Here is a 12,546-nt window from a genome sequence, read left to right on the forward strand (position 1 = left end):
CACTAAAATTATATATGGCTCCGTCCCTAGTTGTGTGTGTAATATAATACATGAACGCGTGTGGATAACGAACTCTCCTTTATAAAAATTAATTTAATTTTTTATATCAGATATTAAATTGATAAAAATAAATATTACATTTAATCTTAGCCAAAAGACCGGCCATAAATTAGGTAAGGGTGCATCAGATAAAATTAATTTAATATCATACTTGAGTTTAACTAAAAAATTGAGAAAAATATGTTTTCTAACATTATTGGCTCAAGATATTTATAGAATCTTTTCTACTCTAAGTGTTGTTAATTCTAAAATGTGAGACTAAAGAAAAACTCTAAATTTTTTCTTGATTAATAAGAAATTTTTTTATTAATATATGAGTGTCGAATTATAGATCACATATGTTTAGAGAAATTATTAATAAAAATTAAAAATATTTTTGATGTGAATAGGAAAAAGAATATTAACATAAATTTATTTTAAACTTTACCAACATTAATTAGTAAAAGGGATATTTTTTTATTATAAAATAGTAAAATAATAAGATATCAATTCTTTAAGCGAATATCTAAAATCCTGAATGCTATAAATGAATTTTAAAAGTTTTTTTTAATGAAAATTAATCAGAAAACCATTTATTTTATTTAAATAAATTTTGAAAGAAATATTTTATCTTAATGTAGATTTCATTGTTCTACTTCTCGGTCCGGTTGGCTTTGGCTTTCCGGTTCTATATATAAATATCTCAAAACCCTAAAAAACCTAAGCTGAGATGGAACCGGAGGCGATGGAGTCCGATGTTGTTTTCCTTTCCGGTGACGATGAGACCGCCGCCTTGGACAGGGACGACCTTGCTGTCGGCGTACTGTCCCGCTTTCAATCCTCTTCCAACGACGACCGCCAGCACCTTTGCGCCACGGTCGGCGCCATGGCTCAGGCACTCAAGGACCAGGGCATCCCGCACACTCCCGTTGCCTACTTCGGCGCCACCGTATCCTCCCTTGACCGGCTTTCCCGCCACTCCGCCTCTGGCTCCGACCCTGCCACCGCTTCCCTGCTATCCTTCCTCGCCATCGCGTTCCCCAAGGTTCCTCGTCCCGTCGTCAGGAGTAGATGGAAGGAGGTGTCTGAAACTTTGATTAGGGTGCTAGGGTTTGATTCACTACAGCCTTCCGGCGTCAAATCTGGGCTGCGTTGTGCTTCTTATTTACTCGCAGTTGGAGATAAGGCGAATTGGTCGGACTTGTCACCTCTTTACGATTCTCTTATAGGTTTTATGACGGATCAACACCAGAAGGTACTTTGTTAAGCTCAGGTTCTCTACAGAAAAGTATATTAAAGTTTTGTATTTTTCTAGCTCAATATCTGTTAACTATATTACTGTTACTGAGCTGATACATTTATCCGACAAACTGACTGTTACTAGAATTAGATCTTTTTTCCTTTCAAGGACCTGACGTAATATATGATTCCATTGATCTTGTTCTTGCAATTTCTTCAGCTTAGTTGATTTTGGAATCTTATTGATTTATACTTGTTACCAACTCGTGCTTAAACAAAAAAATCTCCCAACTTGATGCTGATTGTCATGTATTGTTTTTTTTTGTGTGTTAACAATAAACTGAAAATATTTTATAGGTGCTGTTAAATGACATGAGGAAGTAAATATCTCTAAGTAAATGGTGTTGAAATATCCTTTGTCTTGTACACTCTAAAATTTGTTATCATTTTTGTAATTTTATCCTTAGCTTGATTTATAGAAAATATGATGTGTTGTAGGTAAGAAAGGAGTGCCATACATGCATGAGTGATGTGCTGAGAAATTTCCAGCATCATCCTGTTTTACTTATAGCAAGTGAGGTTATAACCTCCAACTTTGAGAGATATCTACTACTTGCTGGTGGATCTTATGAGGATTCAGCTCCTTCAGAGGGCCCTAAAGGTGCTATGCTGGTCCTGTATATCTTAAATGCTTTGAAGGTCTGCCTTCCCCTTATGGCAATGAAGTACACAAATACCATTTTGAAATACTGCAAAAAACTTTTGGAGCTGCAGCAGCCGATTGTAACAAGATGCATAATGGAGGTTCTTTATGCCCATTGCAGCAGTCCAACTGCTAGGGTTTCTCCAGAATTGCTACAAGATTTATTGTGCTCACTAGCCCTGACTGTTCCTGAAGAAAAGTCTGCAGATTATATGGCATCAACAGCACGTTTATTACACTTTGGTACAAGAAAAGTTTATGATCTAAACAAGGAGATCTGCATTGTGAAACTTCCTATTATATTCAATTCTCTTGGAGGTATGCAGTTACTTTACTAATCTGTAGTATTTATTTTGAATAAACGCTATTGAAAGTTAATGAATTTCACTGCATGATAGATATTTTAGCCAGCGATCACGAGGAAGCTATATTTGCTGCTATGGAAGCCTTGAAGGGTTTATTATGTGCTTGCATTGATGAAAACCTGTGCAAGCAAGGTACCGATCAGATAAAAAATACTGATGGAGGGTCTAGGAAATCTGGACCTACTATCATTGAGAAACTATGTGCTACTATAGAAGGTTTTCTTGGATACCGTTATGATGCTATTTGCGACATTTCATTTCAGATTCTCTCGACAACATTCAGTCAACTAGGTAAAATTTTCTGCTTGTCATCTTAAGCAACCTAACCTTCAATTAGTGCCATTTATGTTTGACAAATAATGAAAACTTAAACATACTGATCTGTAATTATGTTTGTGAGAGATGAAACATGGAACATAGTTATGGAATATATACAACACTAATAGAATAAACTCTTGTTGAAATACTTTGCCCGAGACTAATTGCTGGCCTCACATGTACTATCTAATACCAATTTAGAATGTTCTTTTAAAAACAATTATTTTTAAGGTAGTCAAAGTTATTTATGCTACAGAAAAAAGATTGTGCGTGAGGTCTTTATATTTCCACTATCTCCAAGAATCAATGTGAAATGCTCAGTCTGTATATAGTGATTGGTTCATATTCTGTGTGATTATTAACCATATTCTTCTGACTCTGTTGACATCATATTTGTTATTATTCGTCCTTATTCTGCTTTATGGTCCATCATGATTTCTGTCACTGAAACTTGCAATATTGAAGGTGTAAGCAGCAATACTGTTGCATTCTCTCTCGAAATCTAATTTTCTTTTGCTCATTTGTCGCCTAATTATTATTTTCATGTTTTGGGATATTTTCAGGAGAATCATCTTACTATCTAATGGTTGGAGCTGTTAAAAGCCTTGTAGATATGCAAAATTTATCAGATGAGGACTTCTCTTTTAGAAAGCAGGTGTTTGTTTTTAAATAATTATATTTGAATGTGTTACTGTTTAGTTATCAATATAAATGTTTTTTAAATATTGAAATGTTGACTGCATATGCCTCCTCACATGCCAAGATATAATGTATATGTGCATTGTGTTGAGTTGACTACATGTCACTTGCATATGCTTTTGAAACCATCAATATTAAGAATGTAAAATATAATGTTTATAGAGTTTACAATTCTTTGAGGGGTTGTCTTGGTTTATCATTCATGGTCGAACCTTGCTAATGATTAACTTTTACTATAGCAATATTTTCCTTGTCTACATGCTGTTGGTGTTCTAATTTGTTCAATTGCAATGTATTCCTTGTTTACCCTTTGGCGATACAAATATTCTCCCTACTTTATCAGTCAGTAAATTCTTTGTCAACTTGCAGCTTCATGAGTGTCTTGGATCAGCTATTAGGGCCATGGGGCCTGAAAAATTTCTTACCATTGTGCCTCTTAACTTGGACGTGGAAGTTGCCTCAGACGCCAATGTTTGGCTATTTCCAATATTGAAGCAACATGTGGTTGGATCAAGCCTGATCTTTTTCTCAGAATACATATTGGGTATTGTTAAACGTTTGAAGCAAAAATCCCTTGAGGTATGTGCTACCTTTTGCTAAATTAGAAAAAAGAAACACCTCAATATTCTTTTAGTTCATTATTATTTTTCACATAATTTAATTAAGTCATTTTTTGAAAAAGCTTGAGAAGGAGGGAAGGGTCTTTTCAGCAAGAAATGCAGAAGGTCTTATATACGCATTATGGTCCTTGCTACCAGCCTTTTGCAACTATCCTGTTGACGTTAACAAAGGTTTTAAAGCTATTCAGAAGGATTTGTGCAATGCACTCCTTGAAGAACCTGAGTTGCGTGGAATAATATGTTGCAGCCTTCAGGTAGAAATTTTACTAAGTTGATTTTCACACCCCTGGCCTTTCCCCAAGATAAACCGTGGTGCTTCATCTCACTTGCTCCAATTTGTTGTTATATATATATATATTTATTTTTTTGTAGACTTTGATTCGTCAGAACAATGACATAATTTCAAGTACAACCTCTGAACCTGATGCTGAAGTAAGCCACTTTAGAGCAGAAGAGAATCGCTATAAGTATAATAAACAACAAGCAGAAGAAAATCTGAAGGCAATAAAATCATATGCTTCAGAGTTTTTTTCAGTTTTATCAGAGATGTTTTTGAAATCTCCCAAGGATATCGGTGGCTGCTTGCAGGTTTTCATCTTTTTGTCAACAAAACTATGTTAAATTATGGGTTTCTAAATATTTAATATTTTTGTTAGTGTTCATTAGTATCTTCAAACCAGTCAAAATGTTATCATTTAACATGTCAATACTCAGATAATTCTTCACAATTCTTTCCATGATTCATGTGATTGTTGATTTTTCACGTCCTCACATCGCTCCAAATGTTTGTGGCTGTTGATATTCATGTGGTATATAGGTGTATGTGTAACAATGCATAGTAAAATAATCCTTATGTCCTCCAACTTATTCTACTTATGGGTGAGGAAACTTTAAAATGAAATTATTTGTGTGATATGAGTGACTGCATCTAAGACTCACCATATGTTGGAATAGGGGATACTACAAGGTCTCGAGAAGAGCTTCCATATCTTCTTGGAAGCAAGAGGAAACTAGAGCAGAGTATTTTTTTTGTGACTAATCTTGTTGATTTTTCTCATTCTGTTCATATATATCTACTAGGCATTTACATTACTGTAGAAAAGTAAACAAGTTGACTTGCTTTCAAAAATGTACACACATAACATTTGTATACCATATGTGTGTTTTTTTTTTGAATTGTGTTGTCTTGCTTGTTTTGCTACCATTGAATGGAGAAATGACATTTTTTTCTTTCATTTTGAAGGCTACCATCCATGATCTTGCATCCATATCAGACAAAAGGATCGTGAAGAACTTATTCAATGCTATTAGTCAGCAACTGTTGAAGGTTACTCAAGAAGCTATTAAAGCAAAACAGTTACATAATTCTGATGAAACTCTAGATAATTTATCAAATGAAGCATCACTATGCCATGCAAGGTAGGAATCCCTGCTCTGCTGTTGCTATTACCTTTTTTTTTTTTGCAGTATTTGTTTTTCTCTATGCATACTCCAATATGTCAGCTTTTGCATCAAATGGACTCATAACACTAGTGACTCCAGGGCCCTCCTATTGGACTTGGCATCTTCACTTCTGCCTGGACTGGATGATACAGAGATTTACTCGTTGCTCAAGGCTATTGAGCCTGCTTTCCAGGTACCACACAGTCTTGTTTATTACCATTTCCAAGTTTCTCTCAAAACTATGTGATTTAAGTAAATTCTTGTTTATCATAGGATGAAGAAGGGATTCTACAGAAAAAAGCATATAAAATTCTCTCAGTTATACTGAAGGTACAATGGCATTTTCCTAAACTTTATGCTTATTGGACTTCAAAAAATCTTGTCATTTATTGGTATCAATCTGCTCAATGTTCAGGAACGTTATCACATTCTTTCAGATAATTTGGATGAAGTGCTACAGTTGATGATTGTTTCACTGCCTTGCTGTCACTTTGCAGCTAAACGCCATAGACTTGATTGCTTGTATATTTTGATTGTCCATATATCAAAGGTTGGTGATGGTTACGATTCTAGGCTAAATATTTTTCACTAGAACAGTATGATAAAAATAATATTTTTTTAATATATAATCTCCTTCAATAGACAAGTTGTCCAATTTTAAACTTGCAACATTTATATACTTTTTTTTTTAAACTTCAACCTTCTCATGCAAACCTAGTTGATTCTGCACCAAAGTTAACCTAATCTATTTTACAGTCTCTTAGAAGATCTGGTTGTAAAGCCTACAAAAAGAGCCCTTGTTGTTTCTGTCTTATAGGAAAGGAACCAAGTTATGTAAAATACCACTGCATTTGTTCATGTGGGAACAATCTAGTTTCAATTGATTTATTCATGCAATTAATAAGACGACAATTTTTATATTGGTGATTCTTCTCACTCTCTCTCCCGAGGTTGCCGATTAGACTCAGCCCATTTGTTAGCTGGATCAACCACATAGATATATAAGTTTCATGAGATAGCCAAATGAGACAAATCTCGTTCATGCTGTTGTTAGTTTTATTTAGATTATTTGTTGAAAGATCCTTTTCATGATAGAATGTTATTTGTTTACAGGATTTATTTGATCATAAGAGGAGGGACCTAATTAGCTCTTTTCTCACTGAAATAATGCTTTCGTTGAAAGAGGTATGTTATTAGTTTTCCTGGTAAAGGGTTACATGTGCAAAGTAGATCCTCTTTTATTGTGTATTCTAATTAAAGAAGCTAAGTAGAAATGAAAGATATACTTTAGAATTGGATGAGTGAATAGACTGATAGGAGATTAAGATTGTATTTAATATCATTTGGATAATTCTAACATACAATCTGTCATTATGAGATACATTAATTTTGCATCTTGACTTTTTTTTCTTCTCTAATTAACTATGGTTGATTGCTTTTGTCATTCGTTTTTCTCCATGAGGATCTTGTAATAGGGTTCATAAATAATTAGCGATTCAATGCAGGTATGACCATAACATTTAATGATATGGTAACCTCATTGTAGTAATGTTGATAGGATTCTGTATGCCTGTAATATTTCTCTGTTTGGATCATATTAAATTACATATTCTGATATGATTTTGTATTTCCTGATGCTGTTGCTTCATTATGTTTTCCTTGTTCTGTGATTGACTGTTGTCATCTTTTACTAGGCGCACAACATTTTTTGATATTCTTACGCAAGTTTCTAACCTCACTGTGATGCACTTGCTTTTTAATCACTTATAATTCTCTAAATATAGCAAGGCTTTAGCCTAGACTAATAGAATTATCATTCACCATAATTGTTTACATCCCTTTGTTAAGTTAAATGAATACCAACTCAGTGGCCAATGGTCATGCACTCATACTACCTAATCCTTGTGACTCGTCGGCGCATTGAGCATAAACTCATTTTGTTTGAGCAGTATTTCGTGATTTCCTACATCTCATGCTTTCAAGAATATGAATTTATGCCTGCTTTCTTTTTGGCTTTGAAGATGTAATCCAATACTTTTGCTACTTTAGTGCTGCATCTTAAAATGATTTTTCTGTTCATTCTTTCTAATGTTTGAAAAGTTTAATCAGTTAAATAGTGTGCTTTCAGAAACACTTTTTTTCTTGCTGTTTTTATTTCTCTTGTTTGAAGATTTTTCTGTTTATTCTTTCTAATATTTAAAGAGTTTGTTCGCACAACAGATAAACATATAGACATCTTATTTGTCTCCTTCCTGCAGGCAAATAAAAAGACAAGAAACAAGGCTTATGACTTGCTTGTTGAAATAGGCCATGTATGTGTAGACGAGGAAAAGGGGGGAAGACAAGAAAACCTCTTACAATTTTTTAACTTGGTAACTAAAAGTCCTATTCTTGTCAACTGCATTCCTTCTTTCATAGCTAGTGTTTAAAGTATCAGTGTCAGAAATTCGGCACTCGTGTCAACTTTAGTGAACACCTGGCACAGAATAGCCGGCCAAACCTCCTCCATGCTATCTAGCATAGCTGGCCTTGACACTATCACTCATGATGCAAACTTTTGCATCTGTGATGCGTTGACAATGTTTAGACTTTGTGTCTTAATGTGGGCATGAGACAATAAATCTATCCAGTATGGGGGAGAGACAGCTCAAGATTTAAGATACTGAATTGTTTTCCAGTATTTATTTAATTCTGATATCCTCGTCTTGCATTCAGATTGCTGGTGGTCTTGCTGGTGAAACACCACAAATGATCAGTGCTGCAATAAAAGGGTTAGCTCGTTTGGCATATGAATTTCAAGACCTTGTTGTTGTAGCTTTCAACTTGCTTCCCTCCACATTTCTTCTCCTGCAAAGGAAGAACCGTGAGATTGTCAAAGTACCTTGACTCACCTCCCTTTCTCTTTATGATTGATCATAACAGGGTTTTTTTATTCAAGCTGAATATTACATGTGGCAGGCAAATTTAGGTTTTGTCAAGGTATTGGTGGCAAAATCTAAAGCCGATGGCTTGCATATGCACTTAAAGACAATGGTTGATGGACTTCTGAAATGGCGCGATGACACCAAGAATCATTTCAAGGCTAAGGTATTCTTCACTTTGTTTTGCGGGAATGCTCTCCAGGCAAATCATTTCATTTTTTGAATGCAAGAGCACCCCTTCTCGTAATTTCTCAATTGTTAAAATAACAACAATATGTTTACCGAAGCCAACATACTTGTTAAACCTTGATCAATATTGCAGCGTGACGCCTCATTTTAGTCAGCATTTACTGTTACAGGATGACTGGTTGCGATAGAAAAGCTAATTAATTCGGTAGTTTGTTTCCAAACCTGCATAGTTGAAAATTGCTCATTATCTTGTCAGACTCAACCATTAGCCTAAAATAGCCGAATGAATAATAGTACACTGATCCAAGCTTATAAAACTTCTTTATTAGCTCACCACTTACCATTTATGACTAAGTTGGGTTGTCTTCCCACCTAAACTTACACCATCATGCTTGTAGGCCTTCCAACACCTCACTATTCTTATGATGAAGTTCGATGCAAAATATATATTGATTCACTAAGTTAGAGAACTAATATATTAATTTTTCAGGCACAACCATCTACCCAAAATCTTTAAAGCTCCAATTGATAATTGTTCACCTACTTGAGAGTTGAGCCTACGAAGGCTCTTTACTAGAGTCTGCAACTCACCATTTATGAAAATTTGGTGTCCCTATTAAGATCCAAGTCTCAAAATCATCATCCCTAAATTGTCTGCATGAGTCCAATGGTGGGCTACACCTTCAAGCATGTTGACCAACAAAAGGGTGTTGTTGGTTGATTTAAGTATATTGCTTGAACAAGTACAATAAGCGAAATGCCTTAAGGTCCGTCATAGCAGAACTGATAGGTTATTCCGCTATTTGGTTGGGACATCCAGAAATATTGTGATTTACCTATCAATTTTTTTAAAAAAAAAATTGTTCAAAAGTTGTATCAATGTGTCCTTTTTGTATTACTCACTTCAAGGTGAGGTATGTTAGACATAAATCAAAACTGTCCTCGTTTCTTATCAGGTTAAGTTACTGATTGAAATGCTTGTGAAAAAATGTGGCTTTGATGCTGTGAAAGCAGTTATACCTGAAGAACACATGAAACTACTAACAAACATTCGGAAGGTAACTTGATATTTTCATTGAGTTGATTTTCAAAATTCAAACTGTCATGTTCCTGGTCTTATTATCTCTTGTAGATTAAAGAGAGAAAGGAGCGGAAATCCAATTCTGAAGCTGATGATGAATCTCTTGTATCCAGAACAACCATGTCGAGGTAACATATTATTACCTCCCATAAGAGAAAATGATCTCAGTATCTTGATAGTTCTTGTTGATTTTTATGTCATTTTTTAAATTTTTTTTAATACTTCTCAGACACAGTAAATGGAATCATACTCGTATCTTTTCTGATTTTGGAGATGAAGATTCGGATGACCATGCTGGTGAACAAGCAATGACAAAAACAATTGGTCGGCAGACAAAAGCTTCTCGTCCTGGCACAGGCATTTCGTCTGTAAGGTATTGCGGCCAGTTCTGTTATTTGAATTGAACTCATTATTAGCAAAAAAAATTATATCATGGTTGTGTAAGTAATAAATATTTAAGATAACAATACAAATATTTTGAAAAAATATTTTAATACTAACTCATGGGGCATTATATAGTGGGCCAATTGAATATTCCCAGTATGCGTTTTGAAACCTTATTTTATATTGATGTGTGGAAACGACAGTTTGTGATGGAATAACATGAGTATTCATATGAACCCTATTACACTAAATTTCCTTCTTTTCACAACCATTTTTTTTTAATAAAAAGGTTCTTGTTCTATAGAAATGTATTATGGTGATTTTTTTTTTTCTGTTTATAGGTCAAGCCGAAAACGCTCAACAGTTAAGAGCTTGCCAGAAGATTTGCTCGATCAGTTGGATGGTGATCCACTCGATCTTCTAGATTGCGAAAATACAAGATCAGCACTACGATCCTCAAATCAACTCAAAAGAAAACAATCCTCCATTGAAATGCCAGAATTTGATGCTGATGGTCGCCTTATCATCCATGAAGATGGTTACAAACCTAAAAAGGATAGAGTTGTTTCAAATGATGAGGCAGCTACAAGAAGCCGCACAGATGCTCGCTCTTTGCCAACATCGTCATCAAAATGTCAGAAAAAGCGACAGAAGACTTCAGATTCTGGTTGGGCCTACACTGGCAACGAGTATACCAGCAAAAAGGCTGGTGGTGATTTCAAGAAGAAGGACAAGCTGGAACCCTATGCATATTGGCCGCTTGATAGAAATTTGCTAAATCGGAGGAAGGAGAGGAGGGCTATCGCCCGGAAGGGTATGGTGAGGATAATGAAAGTTACAAAGAAGCTCGAAGGGAAGAACGTATCTGCTGCACTCTCTTTGAACAGAGCACCGTCGTTCAAAACTAAACAAAAGAAGGTTGGGAAGAGGTAATGCGGTTCATTGATTCGAGTGATAAGAATTGAGTTAATGTTCCATAATTTTGTTTAATGTTATACATTTATGAATTGTGATTCTTTTGTATCAGGTTGTGGTAGTTTGTTCAAAATTCCATGTTCGGTTGTATAATTTATAGTTTTGGCATTGCATTGCTAAATTATGAAATTGGATTCTCAAGTTTCTTTTGGTTAATTACTAAATCAATCATTTATTGAGACGAACAATTTTATTACGTATTGTGTACGGCAATTTACCGAAAGATGTAGGTAGAATTACGTATTTATTAAAAGGCAGATCATAATTTTATTTATATCAAATGGTGCACAACAAAAAATGAAATTCTTTTTTTACCTCTCCTGTTAATCTTCTCTTATCAATCATCATTTTTCAAATATTTAAGTCACATTTTTAACTAAAAATTATTTTATGATTAGGATGTATTTCCTCTCATTCTCTCTCTCCCTTCATTCATCTTATTGGTGTTATAAACATGAAGTGATCATGAACCTCTTTTGTTTATTATACCTTCTCGTGATATTTGATGGCATTGCAAAACAAGAGTTTCAAGAGAAGAGTTATAGGACAACAACGGTTAAGAACAACAACGTTGAAGAACAAATTTGTAGTAAGAGGAAAATTAGTAAAAGAAGGCAGTTAAAAATTTAACGATGTATATATAAATTTATTACTGTAAGATTGTCATGTAAAAAAAACATTACAGTTTGATAGCAAAGGGTGATGAAAAAATTGTGTTTATGGTTTCATTCGATGTCTGGGGAATAAATATTCAACAACACTTGTAAGATACTCCACTGATGCTCAATTTTAGTTAGACCTTGCTCATGCATGTTAGGTTGATATGGTAGGTATAAGGACGTTGGACCTAATATGCAATCATATCAAGTCCACTGTATTAGTTGATCAAAAATTTGGTTTGATACCATATGTACCTTCTCCTCGTTTACCCCTTCATATTGATTGAGAGTTTGCATAAATTCAACTACCCAACGTGGGCCTGATTGGTTGGTACCTCACTCGCTTTGTTCAACCGATCATAATCTAATTTTTTGATCTCGATATCTAAAACCTAAGACTATATCTCCGTTCAATAGACTAAAAACTTACTATGGATTGTGATTTGTGAATTAGTTTAGAATTTCAAATAGGCTAGGTTGAACACTTGATTTGAAGTCTACAACAAGAACATTGGAAATATCTAATTGAATTGTAATTTAACTTAAATATCTAAGTAATTTTTGACTTTAAAATAAATTGGTGATAGGTGTTATCCTCGGATATTAAAATTCGACAGGGCGTGTGTTGTTCATTGAATGGAAATCTATAAGATTGAAATGTTCCGTGCCAACTGGTACGAAGCAAGAACTTCATTTGTGGTGGTTAAAACCAAGATTTAGCACCATATCTTGCTTCTCCCCTCTCAAACCTTCCTAGGAAAAGTGAAAAAGAAATTCAAGTATCGTAGATTCATCAGTGGGTTTCGGTCAAAACTTACTGATTGACTTAGACTTCTCCAATTGAATCCATTTCAAGTGGTCTGAGTTTCTAGTCTTGCAAGAACTCTAACGGTGCTATGCATTACTTATTT

At 34.6% G+C, this 12,546-nt stretch overlaps 1 protein-coding gene across 1 annotated transcript; it reads left to right on the top strand.

The window, feature by feature from the left end:
- The first annotated feature begins 747 nt into the window (after window positions 1-747).
- LOC121989246 (RRP12-like protein) lies at window positions 748-11,069 on the top strand. Its single transcript, XM_042543162.1, has 19 exons — window positions 748-1,294; window positions 1,777-2,299; window positions 2,380-2,637; window positions 3,228-3,319; window positions 3,733-3,942; window positions 4,046-4,237; window positions 4,356-4,571; window positions 5,227-5,402; window positions 5,526-5,619; window positions 5,700-5,756; window positions 5,842-5,976; window positions 6,540-6,611; window positions 7,685-7,798; window positions 8,142-8,303; window positions 8,385-8,513; window positions 9,493-9,594; window positions 9,669-9,745; window positions 9,847-9,990; window positions 10,343-11,069. The coding sequence occupies exons 1-19, from the start codon at window positions 770-772 to the stop codon at window positions 10,932-10,934; spliced, it is 3,870 nt and encodes a 1,289-aa protein (XP_042399096.1). The 5' UTR covers window positions 748-769; the 3' UTR covers window positions 10,935-11,069.
- The last annotated feature ends 1,477 nt before the right edge of the window (window positions 11,070-12,546 follow it).

This window comes from Zingiber officinale, chromosome 6B (assembly GCF_018446385.1).
Source record: "Zingiber officinale cultivar Zhangliang chromosome 6B, Zo_v1.1, whole genome shotgun sequence".
In the NCBI taxonomy this organism is placed as follows: domain Eukaryota; kingdom Viridiplantae; phylum Streptophyta; class Magnoliopsida; order Zingiberales; family Zingiberaceae; genus Zingiber; species Zingiber officinale.